Raw genomic sequence first — 22,996 nt, 5'->3', positions numbered from 1 at the left:
AGTACAGGATAGATTTATGTCGTTTAATTCTCAAAACTCTGTGAAATAGGACTTGGTGTCCCCATTTTACAGAAAAGAAAAGTCAGGAAGCTGAAGCCTGGGGGACAAGTCCACTGGGATGATAATAAGCCAAGCCTCCAACTCCTGGGGGGAGTGGGGCTTGGGGTGTAGGAACCAGGGACTAGTGACAGGGCGCTGATGAAGTCTCATGTCCAAACCAGGACATTTCTGAGAGTGAAGGGTGGCAGTCCTCGTAATTATGCTGGCAGCCACAGGTACAAGCGGGAACTGTCCTGGGCAAACAGCACACCTGGTCACCAGTAATGCTCCCCTCCCCCACCACACACACACACACACACACACACACACACACCTGGTCACCAGTAATGCTCCCCTTCCCCACCACACACACACACACACACACACACACACACACACACACACACAGTGTGTCCCTGGGGATTGGATCTGGGAAGTCTCCTTCCCCACAGACTTGCCTTCATCTTGCCCCCAGGATCGGGACCCTGGGGCCAGCTGGTCATCTTTTCTGTGGTTGTCCCTGGGGGATGAAGTGGCCAGGCTGTCCCGAGGAAGGGGGCTGGACAGAATGGAATGTCCCGAGGTGGGCCAGTGGCAGGGCCGCAGCAGTTCAAGGCCTCACGTCCCCAGCACAGTGAGCACCTGCTTCCCCTAGGTTATTCCTTGATGCCCATCCACCCCTAGGGTTTGGGTCTGGCCAAGCCGTGTGACCTTGGGCAAGGCACCCGACTTGTTTGAGGCTCAGCATGCTGAGCTGCAGAATGGAGGAAGCAGCGTCTCTCACCAAGCAGGGGCTGTTATAACTTTTATGACTTTCAGGGTGGTTTGAGCAGAGAGTAAAAGCTTGCAGGGGAGAACTAGGAATTCTTAGGAATTACAACCCTTGGTTGATGGGAGACGTTCCATCTGGAGGCCAGATTAGGGACCTGACCTAGAATGGGGCCCTCATGACATACTTCCCAGTCCAGGCTCAGATGGCCTGTTGCCCTGGTCCGTGGCGGTGGTTGGCCGCCCCACCTTCCAGGGCTCAGCTGCTGGGCTGCATTGCTCGCCAGATGCTCGACAGCTGCCGCATTCCACGCAGCACAGCCCCACCTCTGGGGCCAGAGAGTGGCTCTGCCCACACCAGGCATGACCGGGACCGCATGAGTCACGAGATGTCAAGCCTGAGGTACGTCACCATGGAATGGAGAGGAGGCCCGTTCTGCCTCCCCCCACCCCCCATTGGGATGCTGAGACTGGGCTTTGCTGAGCCCCACAGCTTGAGTGGATAGGGGCTTAATGCCAAGAGCAGGCATCAGAACGGCTGTGTACATCTATCAGCACAGAAACTGGGTGTTGGGGAAGAGGGGCCTGAGGGTGTCAGACCCTATCTATCCCAGGGGTCTTCAAACAACCTTGGTCTCCTTGGCACCACCTATACCAGACACCAATCATCGAACTCCCTGTGGAGCACCAGCCTCCTGCCCCTGTCCTTCCTCTCCTACCTTCCAAGTCACTCCCTGGGTCATTGGTGTCCACCATGTCATACACACACACACGCCCTCACCCCCCATGGCCTTGGCTTTCAGGTTGTCTGTGGAGGAGCATGCCTCTTCTCTGAATGCTCTCCCCCAGTAGATCTGGAGAGGATCCAGATAAGCTTTCAGTATATGGCCTTGTACCCAGAGACTCCTGCTATTCTGACTTGGAGGGGGGCGGCTGGCTTAAGTTGGGTCTGTCTCTCTTGAGAGAAGGTAGAATCAGGGCAATTTCAAGCTTGTCTCTGCGTTTGACTGATGACGTGGGACTGGGGCGGGGGGAACGTGGGCATCCTCTTCCATCAAGCTCAGGAAGAGCAAAGAAAGCTGCTCTGCAGGGAAAAAAAAGCAGCAAACATGGAGGGAGAAGCAGAGGCAGAAGCAGAGGGAAGGGGCAGGAGAGTCCCACCCCAGGCTGTCCGGAGGCTTGGCAGTCTTTCCCACCCCAGGATTCTAGGAGACCCTCCCATGTCCTCCCGATGAACTCTCCTTTTTAATTTAAACCAACTTGAAAGGGGTTCAGACTATGTGGCCAAGAGCTTAGACTGCACACGCTCCACAATCCATCCTACCCACACGACCTGGGTTTCTGGAGTGATCAGTGCTGGCCAGGCCCCCACTCTATGAACCCTGAGCTATTGCCCACCCTCCTGCCTGGAATGTTCCCTCTGTCTCCCCACCCTTTAAGGCCTGGCCCAAAGCCCTCCTTCTCCTCCTCCTCCTCATTGGCATCCCTCCCTGAGCCTTTCTGTGCTGGGGACACTTGATTTTGAATTCACCGTGTGGGGCCTCAGTGTCTCCAGCCCGAACCAGATGTCAGCTGAGGGCCCCTCACACTCTTCTAGGCTTTGCCTGACAAATCCCCTGGAGCAGAGGGGAGAGAGCAGGTGCCTGTGGTCATCGGACCCTAGCCAAGCCCTCCAGCCAGCCCAATGAGCTCTGCTTTTGCCACCTTCCTATTACTGCAGGTAGGCCAAGGCGGATCACTGAACATTCTTCCACCACTCCCCGGGTGCTGGGTGCGCACACCCACATGCCAGGGTAGTGAGTCTGCACCCACAGCCAGGGCCCCTGCTGCCAACCAGCAGGAAAGGACCAAAGGCATTCCACCCAGCTAGTATAGGGGTCCTTTATTTTCACATTTAACAGAACCGGTCCATGTTGCAGCCTGTCCCGCCCTGCCTGTGGCAAGAAAAGCCATGCGAGGGGTGGTGGGCTCCTGAAGCACGGGGCCCTGGTGCCGAGAGCCTGCTGCCGGCGGGAAGAGGGCCCCGGGGATGGGGAGGAGCTCCAGGAGGAAATGCCAGGAATCCTGGGCAGAGGCTGGTGGAGGGCCTGACCACAGGGGGAGCTCCCCAGCAGGACAGGCTGGAGTGGCAGCCAGGCCTCCACACCCAGCAGGGGCCTCCCCTGTGGCAGGTGGGGCCGCAGGGCCTCAGGGCCAGTGTCAATCAGTCAAAGGCCGGCTAGGGTCTTGGGGTCCCAAAGAGGAGCTCCCCCAGGACCCTAGTCCCCCTGACCCACGCCCCCTCAGGCCCTTGAGGCCCAGCTCTCTGGCTAGGCCAAGGCTGAAAGGAGCACCCGGCCCAGGGCAGGCTATTCCCAGGGTCCCGAGACCAAGCATTCCACGATGCCAGTGATAACCGTGCAGGGGTGGGCCATCCTCCTGGCGGGCCGAGTAGGCTGCACCACAGCCCACGAGGTCCCCGGGCCTCAGGTTCCTGAGACCCCCCCAGATTGCTGCTGAGGATCTTGCATCTCTTGGCCTGCCTGGTCCCTCAGCTGCGCGGAGCAGGTGATGGGCGGGTGTCCCGGGATGTCCTGCAGCAGGACAGGGGGCAGTTCCGGGGCTGGGGGCTCTGGCTCTTGCTGAACCCATCCTGGATCTCTGCGGTTGGCCCCCCTCAGCCTCTCAGGCACCAGCTCTGCCTGGGTCCTCGCCTTCCGGAGCAAGAGTGAGTGTGGTGGTGCGGAGGGTATGTTAAAGCATCGGGGGGAGAGGGGTGCACAGCTGATGTGCGGTAACCGGCTGTGGACTGAGTGTACTGTGTGCACGCACGGGGGAGCGAGCATACGTGTGTGCATCATGCACACAGGCGTGTCCCCACAATGTGCGCACGTAGGTGTTATCGACACTGGGCTGCGCGTGTTTATGCATCACGGCATGGGAGTGCCTGCCCGGGTGAACTGTGCACGTACGCTGACCCTGGCGGTCCTGGACTCGGAAGGCTACGTGAGTATTCGCTTGGGCTGGATACGCAGCGCCTGCAGGACTGCACCTGTGTGGTGTGTGTTCCTGCCCCGGGCTAGGGCCATAGCGGCGGGGGGTGGGGGCGCCTGGGGGGCCTTCACTGCCAGGTGGCACAGCTCTGGGGCAGGCTATGCAGAATGGCCTCCAGGTTCTGCTTGTCAGCACGGATCTCAGCGAGGTCGTTCTCGAAGCTCTGGATCTGCAGCTCCTGCTGCTCGGACTCCTGCTGCAACAGCCTCAGTTTCCCCTGCAGGGCCCCCGGCGGGCTCAGCTGCAGCCTCAGGCGCTCCAGGGCCCACTGGGTCTCGTTCAGGGCCTGGGCTGGGGCTTGATGGGTGTCCAGCGACTCTGCAGAGGGGCACGGACAGCCTCAGCACGGGCCAGGTCCCTGGCGGGCCCCAGAGCCTGTTCGGCCCCCACCCCCGAGAGCCTTGCCGGCCCAAACCTTCCAGGATTCTGACTGCCCACGATCCACCAGGAAAGCAAGGGACAGAGAAGGCAGTGTGCCTGGTCTGGACACCCCACTGGATTCACATGAAGACTCTGGAACTTTCCCCCTAGGCAGCAGTGGGCAACTGTTCATTTTTGTTGTGGTTATTACTGTTATTGATAAAAGGGACACCCTGTGTGGGTCCTGAGCCCATTTCCTAAAGCCGTGTGTGCACACAGGGTCCCCACGATTCCCGCTGGCTCCAACATACGTGCCGCCTTGCCGAGAGCACACATTTACAGATGCCACGTGTGCCGAGACGTGGCCAGCCACTGGGGTAAAAAGAAGCATCTCTGGCATTAGAATGAGGGCTGGGAGAGCAGATGGGGCGGGAAGGGCTGCTGGCCCTGTGAGCAGGCAGCGGGGTCTCGTCCTGGCCCAGCACGGGGTAACTCTGTTTCTTGGCGTTCAGTATTTCCCAGAGCCTCTCCGAGCGTAAAACAAGGACGTGGGGCCCGGCGCTCACATTTGAACTTGGTGGTGGGGGTGGTGGTGGCATGGAATCCGCCGGCTGTCTCCCCGACCTGGCCCTTCTCACTTTGTCATTTAAGGGTGACATTCAACAGGAAGACGAGGTTCAGCCAAGTGGGAGAGTAGTGCGGATGGGGAAGTAAGTTCTAAATGGCTTCTAATCCCACAGGATCCCACCGGGCCCAGGGCTCCCCCGAGCCCCAAATTTCCTGGGCAACGAAGGTGGGGGCTGGAGGGCAGGTAGTGGCAAGAGCTGAGGGCACGGGTGGGGGGGAAGTGGCAGGAAGAGGCATTGGGGAGCTGAGCCCTGCCGGCCTGGGCAGATCCCGCTCCCAGCAAAGACCTCCGCCCACAGGGAAGTCCAAACTGCCTGGCCTTCAAGATTCACGTTCAGGTTGCAGCCACACTCCACCCGCCCCGTGGGGGCTCCCAGGCAGGGTCCTGCTGGGTGCTGCTCACGCCTGCGCCCCCAAGCCAAGCACAGCACGTGAATAAACGACAACAGCCAGAGCAGGTTAGCCTCGCAGAGCGCCCGCCCCGTGCCGGGCACTGCGGCCAGTAGTCTGAGTCCTTGGCGTCGGGTACAGACCAGCGGCTGCCAGTGGGCACCCCGAATCAATAGATCTGCGTGCGAACCTCAACTTCCCCACTGACTGGCCGTGGGACCCTGGGCACATCGTTTAAACTCTCTGTGCCTCAGATCGCCTGTCTGCAAAATGGCAAGAGCAGGGAATTCTAGGAAATCACGTGCGCGCAGAGCTTAGCGTGGGCCTGGCATGTGGACACAGTGCGGAACACGGCAATTCTTCCCCTTATTAATAATAAGGGCACGTGCGTGCTGTTATGTAGGTGACCCTGAGGACGTGACACTAAGTGGCAGAAGCCAGTCACAGAAGGACACATACTGGGTGTGAGTCCACTGACGGGAGGTCCCTGCAGTGTCAAGTTCATAGAGACCGAAGAGAAGATGGGGGTGCCAGGGGCTGGGGGCAGCAGGGAGTTCATGTCTAACGGGCGCAGTGTTTCGGTTTGAGAAGAGAAGGTTCTGGAGATGGGTGGCAGGGACAGCTGCACAACAGTGTGAATGGACTTAATGCCACTGAAGTGGGTGCTTAAAGACGGTTAAAACGGCCAATTTTGTGTTACGAGTGTTTTACCACAATTTTTAAAAACGCATGCCTACTGTGCTCCCCCCACGCCCCCCGCTCTGAGGCCTCCAGGCCTTGCTGGGTGCTCTCCCACTTGTCTGAAACGTCTCTTTGCTGAGGCTCATCTCCATTCTTCCTCCTCCCTGGGAGCCGCGGCTCACTGACTCTCACCACACAGCGTGGAAAGCACTCTCTAAATTATGCTGGTGTTTACTCCCATTTTACAGATGAGGGAACTGAGGTTCAGGTTTTCCCAGGGTCTCACAGCCAGGGAAGGGAAAGCACCGGACTTGAGTCTTGGTCTGGTTCCAAACCAGCACCTGATTCTGAATGCCGTCCTTGCTTCCGTGACATCCCCTCTCCTTCTCTAAAACCCTCAACCACTCAGGGCCCATCTGCTCCTGTGGTCCCTGCAGGTGTTCTGTCTGCTGAGTCTTCTCCCAGCCAAGCCCCCACCCCCACCCCCGCCAGACTGGCGGCCCCTGGAGGCACACAGTGACACTAGCCCCACTTTGTACGGGGGCCTGGAGCTATTTCAAATGCTTGTGGCTGGGGATGAGGGACAGTGGGCGGCTGGGGGCGAGGAGGAAATCTTCTCTAGGACAGGGCCTCACAGAAGCTCCTGGGGGTGCTCCAGGGACCCAGGGGTCTCCTTACCCAGCCTGGCGAGCAGCTCCAACAAGACCTGGACATCCTTCTCCAGGGAGGTGCGCGATTCCCAGATCTGCTGCTCCAAGGCATTCAGCTCTGCACCCATCTGGGGCGGGAGGGAGAGCTTGAACGGCTCCCTGCTGGCTCGGCTCCCTGCTGGCTCGGGGGCCAGCAGGAAATGGGAGTGTTGGGGGGGCGGGTCTTGGGACGCATACATACCAGCTCTGCTTCCTCCATCTCCTGTCTTCGGGCCTGTGAGGCTAGCACCTGCCGGGAGGTCTGTCGGAACGTCGCCCGCGTCTGGCTGGAGAGCCGGCCTGCCCGGCGGTGCTCCTGCTTGCCCTCCCTGAGCAAGGCCTTGGCGAGCTGGGGGGTGGGCAGCAGCAGAGGGAGAAGAGGGTGAATGGACTGAGTCCTTTCAGAGGTGAAGAGCACTGACGACCATAATGCCAATCGTCAGTCGTCAGTATGAGCCCGGGATCATTCATTCATTCCACAAACACAGACCGGATGCTGGCTAGATGCACAGAGCCAGCGGGGGCCTAGAAGGACGCACACGGATTAGCCTTTGGCCCCAATTAAAAAACAAGAGCCTAGAAGTTTGGGAGAGTAAAGCCAGGCTGACCTAGGTGAGAGTCCTGGTTATGTGACTTAAGTCACTAAACCGGGCTGGTCCTCGGGGTCTTCACCAGCGACAACAGTGACCTCTATTTCTTGAGGGATCAACAGGGTCACTTGCAGGACGCTCCAGGGCTTCGAGCCTGGGGCCCCCTAAGCTCTCGGTAAGTGCGGAGGGTTCAGCATGGGTTACATGGAAGGGGGCAGATCCGTAGGGACCACGTTTCACCTACAGAAGGGGCAGCTCTTCTAGAACAGTCCTCCCACAGGCCCAGAAAGCAGGGACGTCACTGTTGTCACACCCATGGCCCTGACCTTAGCACTGTCTTTGGCCAACACCTCGGCTTCCCTGCCCTTCTTCTTGGCACTGGAAGAGACAGACGCTGCGTTCCCCAGCATTCTCTCCGCCTGCTTGGTCTTCTTTCTCAAGTCGGTGAGGAGCCTGCTCCTGACGATGCCTGCCTTCCTCCCCAGCATGGCCTGGTCCCTGGGCCGAGGAAACTGCCGCTTCATTCCTGCAAACCCGGGGGGTGGGGGGGCGGGCTGTGTCAGCAGGGCGGGCTCACCCCTCAGGAGCCTGCCAGGCAGGCAGTCACTGCCTCGGGCCCATAGTCGACGTGAGAGGAGCTTCTAGAGGCAGGAGATCTATGTGTAACCTTCTGAGGCTCATCTGGGAAACAAATAATGAGCAAGACGTACTGCTCGGTGAATTCAAGGATTCATATTATATTATGATGTTTGTTAAAATCGCGAGATTGCATGGTTGGCCAATGCCTGGGCCAGGGGTGGGAATGGATGGGGAGCTCCAGCACGGTACCCAGCAGATCCATTCAGCTCTCTTTCTGTGTAGCCCCTATTTCTAAAAGGGCTTTGAAGCAGCTTATAGTGATAGGTAAGTCAACCACTGGACCATTAAAGTGAAAAACCAAGGGCCATATGTAACTGGGGGGATGAGGAAGGGAAGAAGAGGAGTGGGGCGTACCAGAAAATTAGGATAATGGCATTACAGCCACTGAATGCTCTATTTACCTCTGAGCTTCCTAGCAGCCAAGACAAAAAGGGAAGTATTCAGATTTGCATAGGTTTTGTTACCTAATAAGAAGTAGCTTCCCTCTGTAAAGAAGAGAGACTTTTCCCTTTTCTTTCAGATAAAATTTTAAGGGAAACTGGGAGTACTAACAATAGTCAAATTTTAAATGAATCAGGCCTTCTAAGGCAGAATATCACATAATTTTCCATGAAGATAATCGAGAAATTAGATCTACTTTGTTTCTTTTTTTTTTTTTTTTAAGATTTTATTTATTTATTTGACAGAGAGAGACACAGCGAGAGAGGGAACACAAGCAGGGGGAGTGGGAGAGGGAGAAGCAGGTTTCCTGCCGAGCAGGGAGCCCGATACGGGGCTCGATCCCAGGACCCTGGGATCGTGACCTGAGCCGAAGGCAGACGCTTAACGACTGAGCCACCCAGGTGCCCCTACTTTGTTTCTTGTATACAAAATTGGTGTTTCTTAAAATGCACTCCGTGGAGTCCTAACTCTATGGGGTATTACTAAACATCAGGAGAAAACATCAAGCTTAAATAAATAAAGAGAACCGGGTTTCTTTATGGCAGGACTTCTCAGGGCCTTTACTATCGTAAGGTGCACACCGTATGGCCTCAAGAGGGCCCTAGAGTAGCGACATTTCCTAAACTTATCTGAACACAAACACAACTGGTGGCAGAGCCTGTCTTGGGCTAGGGGCCCCAGGGCCACACCCTGGGGAAAGATGCTCCATATTCACTCAGTGGATTTTCCTTTCATCCTGAATACCCACTGAGCACAGGCCAGCTGGTGGTGAGAGAGGGTGTCTCTGAAAAGGGGTAGGAATGGGGAAAAGAGCTTGGAGTTAGTGGTTTGAGATGAGTCCTTGTGTGGACCACGGTACTGCACCAAGGGGGCAAATTTCCATGCAGTACATCCCACAGCGAGAAGGCGATACCTCGTGGGCTAGTGACCCCACATTGCTGGAAGTAGGGAAGCAGAGGGTGGAAGAGCCCCCTGCTGGGTGAGGGGGTTGCAGCAGATGGCTTTAGCAACCCTTACAATTTAATGTTCTAAAGTCCTAATGTTCTACCACTCAATCACGGAGTTTACATTTTCCTAAACGCTACTCAGAGATAAGTGCTCGAGGCTACGCCTTCCCCATCGGAAGCCCCCTGGCTGGTGGGTGGCCAGGCCTTCCGACTGCAGAGAAACCTAGAGAAAAGGAAGCCACCGACTAGCTCACCCTCTGCCCCAGAGGGCAGGGGTCCGCGGCTGCAGCCACATCTCTCAGCGGCAGCAGATGGAGTTGGGGAGGAAAGCTCCGGAACTGAGAGGACCACAGAGCCTGACTTCCAGTCTCAGACCCCAAGGGGCCTCTGGGGCTGCCAGTGTTCCTGCCTAACCCAGTTCACTGGGCAGAGCCACAGATAAAGAGTGAGGGGGCTTCTGTCTGGAGCACAGGGGACACCACAGAAGCCTGTTCTAGAGGGGAGGTGGAGCTGGAGAATCCTAACACTGGACGGTTTCTATTACACGCACCTCTGACCCAGGGATAGTTATCAATCCCTTTCCTTGGTCTACACATCTATAAAATGGGACCACTTATCCTCATTTTCCTAAGGCTCAAGGAGACCTGGACTGGCATCAACCCACACCCCTTTCTAAGGAGAAGTCTGTCTCCTTCCCCGTGGCCTCAGCTGAACCCTGGATCATGGCAGCCATTTGTACCAGGTGACAGGACCCCCCCGTCAGAGCAGACTAGACCAGGGATGGACGGCCGAGGGCATCAGAGTCTCTTGGCCCCGACTGGTTCTGCGTGTGGTCTAATGACTGACAGCCTCGTGGGTGAGACACTGGTGAGTGGTGTGTGAGGGAGAGACAAGCGGCCACGGGAGAGGTCCTGGTTGGGGGTGGGGGTGGGGAACAGGCTGCTCGGCTTATGCCCTCACAACTGAACTTCTGTCCCCTTCTTGTCCCCAGGGCCAAGCTGGCCCGGCTGAGGCAGGAGTCCGGGTGGCTGTCACGGACATGTGTGCGTCAAGAAGCCTCGGGTTCAGCAAGGCATGTGTACCTTCCAGGTCAGCCAGCAGGGTCCTGGCTCCGGTGACAGTCAGTGTGGCGGCCTGGACCGATGAGGAAGCCTGGGTCAGGGCAGCTCCGGCCTCTTGGCGTAGCTGGAGAGAGAAGAGAGAAGCTGGGCAGGGGGTGCTGCAGGAGACAGGAGACACTGGAGGATGGGAAGAACAATTTCCGGTCTTTGCCCTCCCCTCCCCTGCATTCCCCCCCCAACCCCGCCCCTGGCGCCTGCCTCAAAGGACAGGAGCCCACCTGCGTGAGGGGCTCAGTCTTGTGCAGCACGGCCTGGGCGGTGGCCTGGAGGGTCCCGGCAGCCTCGGTGAGCCTGCGCTCTCTGGATGCGACTGTCTTCTCCAGGGCCTGCACCTTCAGGCTCAGGGCCCCGGCCTGGGACTTCTGAGGCTGCAGGGAGATGGTGGGCTCAGGCAGGGCCTGGCCGGAAGGTCGGAGGGGCAGATCGTCTAGCGGGGCAGGAATGGCGGGGGCAGGGCTGCCTGTAGACCCCGGGAAGCGGAGGGGCCAGGGCAGGGGACGCCGGGTGGGGGACCCTGCCTCTATCCCAGCTCTACCAGTGACCAGAAGTGAGGCCTCCCTGACCTGCATCTCCTTCCCCAGGTCCACAATCTCAGCGGAAATCCTGGGGGCGAATGTACTTTCCTGACTTCAGAGAAGCAGAGCTGTTTAGGTACCGCTCATCATCTAGCACCTTGGGCGGCTTCTGGGGCCACGCTCAGGGTCAAGCCCGGTAACACCTGCATGGTACTCTTCATGGACCCCAAACAAGCAGCTTCAGGCAGGTCAGGTTTTGCCCCAAATCTATTTGTAGAAGCTCAGTCTCTTCCTTAAAGTGCAGTTTCTGAGTTCTGGGATTTCAGGATTACTGAGCAGACGCGACGGAGCTGATTTATCCAGGGGGCCCACAAGCACTAGGGCCACCTTGCACATTACTCATGAATCCTCTCCCGGCCCCCGTGGACGCAGCCCTAGGATAACCTAATGGGTGAGTTCTATCTGACAGAGGACCTAACTGAAGCACAGGGGGGGGGAAGTCTTTGGCCCAGGTCACAGATCTGGAGGGGGGGAGCTGGGGTTTGATCCCACGCCTGTCTGGTGCCTTTGTTAATGCCGCTTCGGCGAACTGCGTGGCTTCGCTAGATCATCACAACCAACAACGAAGACTGGCCGAGCGCTAACTCTGCCAGGCGGGCGCTCCGCCAAGCCACGGAGGTGGATTATCTTGTTTTAATCGACCGCCATCTAGTTAAAAATAAGCCCCATGATCTGCCCGAACCCGGGCCGCACCGGTTTCCCAGCTGCCGCTTTCTCCCACTCCCACCCCATGCCGAGCTCCGGGGCCGGGCTGACCTGTGCTGCGGGGGTGGCCAGCGAGGCCAGGCGCGGGGCTGCGTCTGCACCGTCTCGCGCAACAGCGGCCAGCACCCTCTCGGCCTCGGGCTGCGCCTCTGCCAAAGCTGTGCCCAGCGCCTTCCGGGCCGCCTGGACCTCCTGGTACCTGAGAGGAGACAGCAGAGGTGGCTCGCAGGGCAGAGGGCACAGGGCAATCCTTCCCTGTGGCTGCCCCCCACCCCCCGCCACAGCCCCCCGCTGGAGCCCTCTTCAGGGTCCGCACCCAGCAGCTGGCCTCGGAAACTGGCCGCTGCTCGGCCTCGTTCACATGAATGGAAGAGGCAGTGGAGACACCACATTCTTGTTTCTTCATTCATTCCATTCAAGCACTTTTTTCTGAAGGGCCTTGCCCTTGGTTTCCACCCAAGAGTCATCTGTTTTGCAAATGTTGGGAGCCTCTGGCTGAGTTACTAAGTGGAAAGTGCCTGGTGCTGGGGAAGGGACGGAAGCCCAGGCCCTGGTCTTGGCTATGCCCTCGGGTGACCTTGGGCATGCCGCTCTCCAGATAAATGGAGAGCCCTGGGCTGCGTGATTGCTCTGAGGCCCCTTTAGCTCCAAGGGGCTGTAGTCAACCCCATAGAACAGTTCTCTGTGCCGTCCAGCTGATCACACCCTCCCCGCCCATCTCCACCAGGGGCACGGACCTCTGGCTGTCTCTCACCCCTCCCCACTTCTCAGAGAGGCCCTGCCCCCACCCCTGCCCCAGGAGTGGGTCATGTGACCTCACCCCACTCATGCTAGTTGGCTGGGGGCGGGCCACCTGACTGGAGGTGGGCCAGTTAGATTCTCTCATCTAGGAAGTCAACTTGGGACTTTTGAGAACTCGCTGGGTCTCTCCTGACCCTTTGACTACGGAGGAGAGAAGAGGGTCACCCAGGGAAACAGAGGCCAAGCTGGAAGCTGGTGCCTGAGAGGAACTGCCTGGGGACCAGGGGCGGGGCGGGGGGGGATGCCGCCTGGGATGGGGCTGGGGGATGCGGCAGGGGTGAGAGAGGGAGGTGCTGCTCTGGATCTTCCTGGTTCAGGCCCTCGTCCCTTCTCTCCAGAGGCTGAGCTGTACCCCCAGGCAAAGTGGGCCCAAGACCTCAGATATCCTTCCCACCCCCACACAAAGAACGTCAGGACTTGGGAAGGAAGCCAGTTCTGGAACCAGCAGCCTGCCACCAGGCCCCGTTAGCTGCAGGAGGCCAGTTCAAGCTTCCACCCACACCCGGGAGGCCTCACCTGTCCTCCAGTTCCCGCCGGGCCTGCAAGGCCACTCTGCCCTCCACCAGACTCCAGAGAAGCACGTAACTGGCGTTGGAGGCGACCAGGGCCCTCCGAGCAGTGGCCTCAATCTTGGCACCGGTGTCCCTGTGGCTGTATGGAAAAGCCCACCTGTCCGTCACCAACAGCTCATACAGAAGGGGGCCTATGCCCGAACCCACACCTCCCACCACGTGGGCCTCCCACCAACCCAAACAGAGTCCAGTCTGGAGGGCCAGGCTCCTCTCCTCCCTCCGCCCCATACACAGCGAGTGTATTCCTGTTACAGAGAGTTTATGGCTGTTGTCCTGGCATAATGATCCATCAGGTCTTTTAGCACACATAAAGTCTCAGTTTGGACAATGATGATATGGTCACCCTAATAAAGCCATCACAGAAAAGAGTGGTCAGGACAGCCTGGGTCTGAATCCAGGCAGGGGGACACCTGTGAGGCTGACCCTAACCCCAGAACCCCCTTGAAAAAGGGCTGGGCTCCCTTCTGGACCAGGCTCCCAGGGCTTAGGGTCTCACCTCCTGGCGAGGGCACGGGCCTCTGTGGCCAGGTGGCTCCAGGTGGTGGGCTGGCCGGGCCCTTCCTGAGGAATCACCTTTGGAGAAGAGAGGGAGAGAGGAAAAACTGATGGCCATCCCTGAAGGGCAAGGGCCTCATTTGGTTAAATTACTGGGAGAACAAACTATGCCAGTTATTTTATAAATGCTATATAAAGGCTCAAAGTCAGCACCTGGTGAGCAGAGCCCCGGAACGTGGAAACGACAGAAATGACACCCACCACTCATTCAATGGGCATTCACTGTCCACCTGGAACATGCCTTGTTCTATGTAGACATGATCCCACTGAGTCAGCACAAGGGGCACTGTGTGACCCCCATTCTGCAGACGAGGAAACGGAGCCTCTCCAAAGAAGCACACCCCAGGCCACCAGATAGATCACCAGGTGAGCCCAGGGCGGGTGGTGGGGAGGGGCCCCTGGGGTACCAGAGATTTGAGGATGATGGCTGCCTGCAGAATCTCTTCTTCCGAGGACTCCAGCGCTGCATCGAGCTCTGCCAGCTGGATGCAGGGCTTCTCTGCCCGGGCCTGGGCACAGTGGGCACTCCTGCTCAGTGCCCGCAGCTGCTCCCGGGAAGCCTTCACCGCATCCTCGAGGCCTGTCACCTCCTCCAGGAAGTCCTCCCGGGCTCCTGCATGAAGCCCACAAAGTCCAGGGGTCACAGAGCAATTGAGATTTCACAATGAAGCGCCTGCCTTCGGGGACCCCCATCTGTGCCCTGCACTCTGCCTGGGCACAGCTGAACTCCATCACCAGAGCTAAGCGCCACCACCAGTCAGTTCCAAGGGAAGAACCTCGCCATTTTACAGATGCAAATGCTGAGGCCCAGAAGAGGCCAATCACAACCCAAGGCCTCCCACACCAGAAGTCAGCCAAAGTCAAGAGGCTTAGAAGGAATCCAGACCTGCTAGAGCCACAACAAGCAATTCCTGAACCTGAGACCGCAGAAACGCCCCCGCCTCGAGTCAGCTCTGTGACCTGCAGTGTGGCTCAGTATGGGCTTTTTTTTTTTAAAGATTTTATTTATTTATTTATTTATTTGAGAGAGAGAGAGAGAGCATGAGAGGGGGGAGGGTCAGAAGGAGAAGCAGACTCCCTGCTGAGCGGGGAGCCTGATGCGGGACTCGATCCCGGGACCCGGGGATCAGGACCTGAGCCGAAGGCAGATGCTTAACCGACTCAGCCGCCCAGGTGCCCCTATTATGGGGTTCTTAACACAGAGCATCTGGAAGCTCCCTATTCTGATAATGAGTGTTGCTAACAGGAGCTCAGCTTACCTATGTCTGGCTGCTAAATGAGCATAGATGCTTATGAACACGAAATTATACAGAAGAATCAATTCACTTTCAAGGTTCCCTAAATTGCAGTGTCCCAAGGCCAGATTCCACCTGGCTCTAATAACAGCTTTTCCCCCCTCATTCAGTCATTTATTTTCTATGCTGGGGAGTGAGCAATATGGCCAACAGTCAAGACAGCAGAAACGTTACCTGTTCAGCACCTGGGACAGCACCTCAATGATTATTTGTTGCATGCGTCAATCATTGAATGAACTCAGCCCGTCCTCACTGAGCTTGTGATCTGGGTGGGGCATGGGGCTAGATGCTATCGTCAGAGACTAATATTAATAAGGTTACAAAGCACAACTGGGTGGGGGAAATTGAAGGAAAGATCTAGGGGGAGATGAGACTGTCATGGGATGAGCCCACGTAGTTGTGGAGGTCAGACAGGCTCTCCCAGAAAGTGACTTCTTCTAGGACCAAGCCCTCAGAGCCTTCGAAGCATCCTGAGAGCAGACCGAAGGGCTCCCAGGGATGTGTCTGACCAGCCAGACATCCCGTTGTCTCCCACTCTGCTCTCTCACTCTACCTTGCAGCAGGTGGTGGCCCTGGTAGACATCCCCCCGTGGGGCCTCTCCCTGCAGAATGTGCAGTGGTTCCCAGGGCGGGCCACAGTCAGACCCCTGCAGCCACCCTTCCATCAGGGTCAGCCTGGCCTTCAGCTTGGCAGCCTGGAGGAGTCAGGAAAAGAAGGGTGTGTGAGGCTGGTGGCCTGGAAGTCTGGTCTGGGCACCTCCCCCTGGCTTCTGCCTGGCCTTCCCTCCCCAATGGTTCCCTTCTCCCATCTCATCCTGGGCGCCAAAGCTGAGGACACAGCAGACCTTGGAGAACCAGCCTTGCCCACCCCTTCCTCCTTCCGGTCCCTTTCCTTCTCACACCCACGACCCCTGCTGCCATTCAGCCGACCACATCTCTGTTCCACTTAGAGAAGGACAAGAAGGTAATCCCCAGGAGAATTTGTCCTACTATATTGCCACAGATCAGGTGCACCTGGATACCTGTTGGCCTAGTGAGCGCGCCATGCAGTGTCTCCTAGCGCTGCTCTTTTAATCACACGAACAATAACTGCATTTACAGAGCACGTGCTAGGAGCCAGCCATTAGTGCCCACTGGCCACGCACCTGCTCGTGTTCACCCTGTAACCACCCTAAGGGCCAGGGGATGCAGGTCCCGAGCCCTCTCTTTGATTCCAAAAGTCCAGAATGCTCTGAAAGACCATGAGGCTTTCCAGTCCTTATTTGATGGCAAAATCCAGGTTAAAAAAAAAATTCTAAACTCACTGGGAAGCAAAACTGTTCTGAATGAGGCTGTTTGTGGCCCTTATTTATGTTTGGTGTGACTATTCGCCTGTTTTCCCACAGACACATCACTGGGTTTGACTGCAGGGACTGGCCCAGGCACTGCTCGGGGGCAGCTTATGCTCAGCGCCCATCATTGTATCTTTCTAGAGTACCATCACTCTGATGGCTGGCCTCCCCGGTCTCAGGGAAGGGGTTGCAGGTCTATGTCCACTGTGGAATAGAGAGAGAACAGAGAGAGACACTGAAACTTACCAAAGCTGTTACCTGCTAATGGGGACAACGAATGGGGCTGGGGAGGGGAACCCCAGAGCTCATGCTCCTTGACCCCTGCACCACACCAGCTCCCTGCTCAAAATTCTACTTGTGTCCCAGCATGGGCATGGCCCTCCTCCTGACCCTCCCCACAAAGGGCCATCTATGGTCTCATCCCCCCTGGACTTCAGAAAGTATGAGACGTGGGCCTGGGTGCTCGGGAAGGACAGCTGGTGCAAGGCACTGTTCTCCTATGTGCTCAGGAGCCAGGGACAGGCAGAGGTGAGGGCTGAGCAGGGCTGGCATTGGCCTGATGGCTGGGTGGGCACAGCGGGAAGGTGACCAGTGGCCCCAGAAGGCCTGAGAGCCGGCGGTGAGCAGGCATTTCCCGGTGCCCAGCACAGAGTTGGTGCTCATGGGAGGGGGTGTGAAGTGATGGGAGGTAGGGCAGGCTCACCTCCTCCTTCACCAGAGCATAGCAGGACGGGCACTCCTGACAGCGTGTGCCGCCAGCCGTGAGGAAGAAGTTGTCCTGACAGCGGTCACACTTGTAGCCCACGAAGCCGGGCTTGCACACGCACGTGCCGTTCTTGTGGCATTGGGCCGAGGCGGCGCCCGACGGGGAGCACCTGCAGGCTGAGGGAACCGGGGCAGATGGCATCCCCCCCAGTCGGAACCCCCAGGGCCCCTGCATGCTCACACCTGGATGCTCCAGACCCCCCAGGGCCAGCTCAACTACACTCCTGGGTCCTTCCCGAGACACTGAGTCAGAAGGTCAGAGGCGGGGACTGGCTTGTTCCAGTGTCCCTGGGTCTGAGAAGCAGCCATGTTTAGGAACGGCCAGGCAGTCCAGCTGTGCGAATACGGACGCTGAGGCCAGAGAGGTGACTCGATGACCCCAGCACACGGGAACTGAGCAGTGGAGCCTGGGGCTAGATTTTTGGTCCCCTACGCTCTCTCCACATTTCTACGGCCTGCAGCCAATCTTCCCTTCTCTGCCACGTGGCTGGCATCCCCGTGGCTGCTGACCAGAAACCTCAGACCCCACCCTCCGGGCAGCCGGGAAGCACCGGCCTCCTCACCCCGGCAGCCCTTGATGGAGAAGCCGAAGAAACCCAGCTGGCATCTGTCGCAGGCCTGGCCCTCAACCCCGGGGCGACAGGGGCACTGCCCAGTCTCGGGGTGGCACCGGTCCTCCTGGGAGCCCAGTGGGTGACACTTGCAGCTAGGATGGGGAAGGAACCCGGGTCGGAGACCAGCTCTGAGCCGCTCCCCACCCAGCCTCGGCTGGCTGCGGCCCGCGAGGGGCCTCCGGATCACACTCTCCACCCACGAGGCCCCATCGCCACGTGGCTACACATCCAACAGCTTTCCCCGAGCTGCGTCCTGGGAAGCACCGTCTCACAAAAAAGCTACCCCCACCCCCCAAATAAGGCTATGGGGACTGACAAATCTTGCAGATTATGCCCCTCTGTTGGAAAGTCACAACGCAATTAGCATATTAAAGGCACTGAGAAGTCTTGCAAGGAAGAAGCCTGTTTGCGGCACTGGGCATTTCCTCGGGGTCCTCCGCTGCTCCCTAAAGACACTGTCTAAGGTGCTGCTCTGGCCAAAAAGGCCACAGAGCTGCAGCATCACTGAGCGGGGAATCAGAGACCATACCGGCCCTCTGCCCACCCGGACGTCCCTCAGGGTTGGTTTTGGCCTGCGTCCTGGGCTGGCAGGGCCACGAGTCTGACCCCCCAAGGGACCATCCCTTTGTCCCCCTCTGGGGCAGGGCACAGTGTCCCTGGCGGTGGGCCTGGGATGACACATTCTAAGCCAGGCCCCCCTCTGGGGGCTCCCCGGGACTTCTTCCATCCTGCAGACACACCCGGGGAAGGGCACCCGCAGCCTCACCCCACTCACCTCTGGCAGCCCCTCCCGGGCTGGAGGTCGTAGAAGCCGGGGCTGCAGCGGCCACAGTCCCGTCCCGTAACGTGAGGCAGGCAGGGGCACTGGCCGGTCTCCGGATCGCAGGCTCTCTGCTCACTGATTGAGCCCTCGGGGTGGCAGCTGCAGGCTGGGAATGGAAGCAGAAACGGTGTTGGGGAACCACACAGATCATTGACTCAACCTTTGGGGGTCCAGGAGAAGATGGGGAGCCCACGGGGATGCCTCACATTCAACACAGACTACTAAGCTTTTTCTGGAAAAAGGCTCTAGGGCCGGGCTCAACTCTCACCCCATTTCCTATGTCGTTGGAGAGACAGCCTAGAATCCTCATGGCTGCAGATGGTTCTTCTGAACCTGCCTTGAACCCCAGCCGGCTGGGGAGAACGCCAGAGACCAGGCCAGGGAGTCACGGGTGGACCCGGGTGCCCACCGTTTTGGGTCACTTGACCCTGATCTCCTGGGCTCCACAGAGTGAGAGGCCGGCTTCCTCACATGATGAAAGGGCTCTGGAGCAAGTAAGTTTGGGGGAAATGCTGGGCTTCTCCCTCCAGCACTTCTGGAGGCCTTCCACGGGCCGAGGCACGCCGTGGCCCTCTGAGCGGGGACAGGGGGCTGAGTGCTAACCCAGGCTGGGGAGAGGAATAGCCTGCTGGAAGCCCAGGGGCAGCACAAACGTGATGGGTGCCGTCTGCCACGGAGGACAGTCGTAGGCGCTAACTGCGGGGCTTACCTTACCTCATAAGGACTAAATTATCAAGGCAAAAAAAAAAAAAAATCACAGGATCGGCACTGATTAGATCGAGGCTGAGAGAGACCTTGACCTTGGACGAGAGCAAACTCCTAGACCTTCCAGACAAGGGGACAGAGAAGGTGAGGAATCGGCCTGAGGTTGCACAGCTCCCCCAAGCTGCGGGCTGGGTCTGGTGGAGAGGGGCCCCGCCCTGCCCCACCCGCGGGGCGGAGGGTGGGTGCTCACGCGTGCATCTGTCTGCGGGCCGAGGGGCCAGGGCGCTCCCGTAGGAGCCGTCCTGACAGCGTTCGCAGTGGGCACCTGTCGTGTGGTGCAGGCAACGCAGGCAGTGGCCAGACAGGGGGTCGCAGTTGCCCACGGCGTTGGGGTCCACGTTCCCACTGCACTGGCACCGCAGGCAGGGCTGGGGAGCCCCCGAGAGCCCCAGAGGGTCTCCAAAGTAGCCGTCATCACAGAGCTCACAGCGCCGCCCTGGGGGAGGGAGACGGCTGTGTGTGCGGGAGCAGGCGCGAGGCCCGAGGCCCACGGCACGCGAGGCTGCCGGGGCCCCAGGCGGGGAGGGCGGGCGTGCCTCGGGCCTCCCTGTGCAGCCGAGCATGGGCTCCGGGGCCAGGGCCCAGCTCAGCCCTCGGTGGGCTGTGTGGTCTTGGGCAAGCCCCTGTGCCTCCCTGAACTCGGGCTCCTCGTCTGCAAGGCAGGGACTATAATGGCAGCACCTCCAAGGGCTTGGTGAGGTAAGTGCTCAGCAGCAGGGCTGTCCCCGCCTAGTCACTGTCGTCACCCTCCTCAGCACCACGGCCACCATCCTCTTCCTCAGCAAGGCCCGCAGGATGCTGGCGTGGTGAAGGCGGGGGCTGGTGCCCACCCGGGCACCCCTCCCGGGGGGTTGTTCCCTCTGTGCACTGCAGCGCCCTGCTCCCCCAAAGTCCTCCCTCAGGTGCAGCTCAGCCTGGGCCACACTGAACTTCTACAACTGTGCACACCCACCGGAGGGGGCTCTCCTCACGTCTGTAGACTGGGGGGAGCCAGAAAATGTGGGGAAGGTTAGGGAGCGGAGGCACAGCATGATGGCAGGGTGGGGTGCAGGGTCCCCAAGTGGGACCTGGCTCTGTCAGGTCTTGGGGCCCCCGCCCCGCCCCCCTCCTGCGGCTGGCTGTGGGGAGCTGCTTCCAGAGCAGAGCGCTCCCCAGCAAAGCAGGCACTTGACAGGACCGACGTAATGGCCAGTCCTGAGGCAGCCAGTCACCACACATACAGTCAGATGTCTGAGAACCTTGGCAACATTATGTCAATGCTCGCGCTCACTCTGACAAATAAATAAATAATCTTTAAAAAAAGTAAAAGCTGGAAGTTTAATCAGAGGTTTTCGACCTTAACCGTGTATCAGAATTAGCCAGAGCACTTGTTACGCATATAGATTCTCAGGGTCCATCTCGAGCTACTAATCAGGCTCTATGGGGCCAGGGCCCAGAAGGGCATTTTCAAAAGCTCTCCTGGACATGCTCAACCACTCAAGTTCTGCCAGGAACCCACAGCAGCCCGGGGTCCTGGCCGTGTTCTGAGAGGTCAGGCCTGCCACTCCTAAGCTAGGCCCTCCCCCATCGGTCACACTCCAAACCCAGAACCCCACTCCTGGAGCCCAGGACAGAGGCAGGGCCCCAGGGCACGAGCCACTCACCTCTCTGGCCCAAGGGGCAGTGGGTACACACCACCTCCCTGCTCTCTGGGATGACTGTGCAGGCCGACCGTCCGGGGCATGGGCAGGGCTGACAGTCGTCAGCCTGGCCTGCGAAGGGGTTGCCATAGAAACCTGGCAAGCAGCGCTCACAGGACGGGCCCTCGGTGTGGTGGCCGCACAGGCAGATCCCTGAGGGGAAAGACAAGCACCTGGTTACGACCACCTGAGCCCAGAATGCTCCAGAGACGGGGGCATCTTGGTGGGAGAGGTCACAGAGCACATCCCCAGCAGAACTGAGGTGGGAACCTTCCAAGGCGGGAGCAGCACAGCCTGGGGAGAAAAAGTCTCCCACTTACTGACCGTGTGGAGCTGTGGAAACCATCTAACACCCTGTGCCTCAGTGACCTGCAAGATGGACACAACAAGGGCTCTGACCTCGAGGGTTTTCGTCAGGATGCAGCTAGAGTGCCCTGCACAGTCCCCGGCTCACAGAATGATCCAGGACTGTTATCGTTGGTATTCTGTATTCCAAAACCTATCAGCGACCCAACAGATGGCACATCCGTGTCTACACTTACGGGTTTCCTGCCCCTTCCTCTGTGTTCTCTTAACCTCAGGGGCCAAAAGCAAGAGTGACAGAGACCCAGGAGTCTGTTCCTGACAGGAGTTTGCAAGGAGGCTCCCCGTGTATGGGGTCTGCGGGTTCCCGGAGGCGGCCTGGTCTTAGAGAACAGACCCCGCCCCCACTCGTTGCTCAGGCTGGGGGATGGTGCAAACCCCCTTCTCCAGCACCTGGAGTCCGATCAGACCCTGTGCCCTGGGGAAGGGAGGCTCCACGGCCAGGGACTGAGGGAGGAGCCCCGCTGAGAAGGGCTCAGTGACGTAAGACCACCGCTTCCAGGAGGCCCGGCAGCACCCAGTGGGGTGGGGGGAAGAGAGGGAATTCAGGGTGGCGAATCCAGGGGGGACCATCATGTCTGTGCTGCTTTCCGCTGGTCTCTGCCTCGGCCCACACCCCCGCGCTCACTCCTCTTTCTATCCAGTGTGAGCAGCTGTGGTCTCGCTGCCCATCTGACAGGTGAGGACCTGCCCAAACGGAGCAGGAAGTCACGGGGTGGCGAAGGGCTCCGAGGGGTGACGGACCGGCCGTGCATCGCACTTCCTCGGGAGGGGCCACCTGGAGCAGTGCACGGAAGCACTGGGAGGCCTCATCTGGGCTCGATTAGTGATGCCTGCCTCGGCCCAAACTGGAGGAGCCCCTGATGGGTAGTGTGTGTCTGTCCGTGCTAGCTAGTCTGCTGATTCCCAGGCTGCTGTCCTTTGTCCGCTCCAGTGCAGGCATTTCCCTTCTCAGAGACCCCCCACCTGCTCCAGGAGGGCAGCAGGAGGGCCTGGGTGTGGAGAGAGGCCCCACCCAGCAGCTCCTGCCTGGTGACCTCGCTCGTGGGCTCTCTGCGTTTCCTTGGCTGCAAGTGGGGAAGAACTGCCGGCAGTGAACTTGTGGCAGGAGCAGCTCTGCCACCTACTTGCCGAGCGGCCTCCCTGCGCGTTGGGCCCCTCACCTGTAAGATGGGACGCTAACGGCAGGAGTTGACGGTATAGTGTAGAGAGGTCCCAGCATGGGGAGGAACCTGATGACACCATTTCATGAGTATTGCTCTTGGTGATCACTCGCACATGCACACAGCTGACCCTGCTCAGGTCATCGGCTGTGCTGGGTACAGCCCAGGGGGCTTGTGGATGGGGTGCGAGGACTCACCTGTGTGGGGGTCACAGGTGCCATGCTGGTTGCAGGTGCAGGGGACACAGTTGGCATAGGGACCCCCCAGTGGTGTCTCCCTCTTGTATCCGGGAGCACAGGATTCACAGAACTGGCCTGTGTACCCCTCGGGACATGAGCAGGTCTCCACCCAGGAGGCTGGCGGGGAGAGCCCCCGCTGGGCGGATATGAGCCGGACCTCGGTCAGGAACACCTGGCCTGCAGAACGAGGATAGAGAGGAAGAGAGTTATGGGCACACATTCCCGCCCCCCCCCAAGACCTTCCTATTCACATACGTAACAGGCAAAGGGAGGGTTATTGGCCCACATACAGATAGGCAGTCTATGAGTCAACTGCAATTTTAAAAAAACAAAGGACAAAGGAAAAATAAGGTAATTTTCAGAACAAAAAATGGATATGGCTGGGAATTTTATGGAAAGACATTCATTCTCATGGGTTATTAAAGA

General features: G+C 58.7%; 1 protein-coding gene across 1 annotated transcript in view; it reads right to left on the bottom strand.

Annotated features, from left to right (window-relative positions):
- Positions 1-2,674: 2,674 nt before the first annotated feature.
- The window catches only part of LAMC3 (laminin subunit gamma 3), a 55,245-nt gene continuing 34,923 nt past the window's right edge, over positions 2,675-22,996 (bottom strand). The window contains exons 12-28 of the mRNA XM_081803780.1: positions 22,529-22,747; positions 20,770-20,958; positions 19,317-19,562; positions 18,314-18,467; positions 17,488-17,630; positions 16,863-17,041; positions 15,382-15,523; positions 13,941-14,146; positions 13,475-13,551; positions 12,923-13,057; positions 11,657-11,804; positions 10,544-10,693; positions 10,287-10,389; positions 7,504-7,703; positions 6,790-6,936; positions 6,577-6,676; positions 2,675-4,158 (exon numbers count right to left, since the gene is read on the bottom strand). Coding sequence (XP_081659906.1) covers positions 3,908-4,158; positions 6,577-6,676; positions 6,790-6,936; positions 7,504-7,703; positions 10,287-10,389; positions 10,544-10,693; positions 11,657-11,804; positions 12,923-13,057; positions 13,475-13,551; positions 13,941-14,146; positions 15,382-15,523; positions 16,863-17,041; positions 17,488-17,630; positions 18,314-18,467; positions 19,317-19,562; positions 20,770-20,958; positions 22,529-22,747 — 2,789 coding nt within the window. The 3' untranslated portion in view covers positions 2,675-3,907. The remainder of the gene's footprint in view (positions 4,159-6,576; positions 6,677-6,789; positions 6,937-7,503; positions 7,704-10,286; positions 10,390-10,543; positions 10,694-11,656; positions 11,805-12,922; positions 13,058-13,474; positions 13,552-13,940; positions 14,147-15,381; positions 15,524-16,862; positions 17,042-17,487; positions 17,631-18,313; positions 18,468-19,316; positions 19,563-20,769; positions 20,959-22,528; positions 22,748-22,996) is intronic.

This window comes from Leptonychotes weddellii, chromosome 14, assembly GCF_054177405.1.
Source record: "Leptonychotes weddellii isolate Sample4059 chromosome 14, ASM5417740v2, whole genome shotgun sequence".
Classification (NCBI taxonomy): Eukaryota; Metazoa; Chordata; class Mammalia; order Carnivora; family Phocidae; genus Leptonychotes; species Leptonychotes weddellii.
This window is presented reverse-complemented; position numbering and strand designations above follow the sequence as displayed.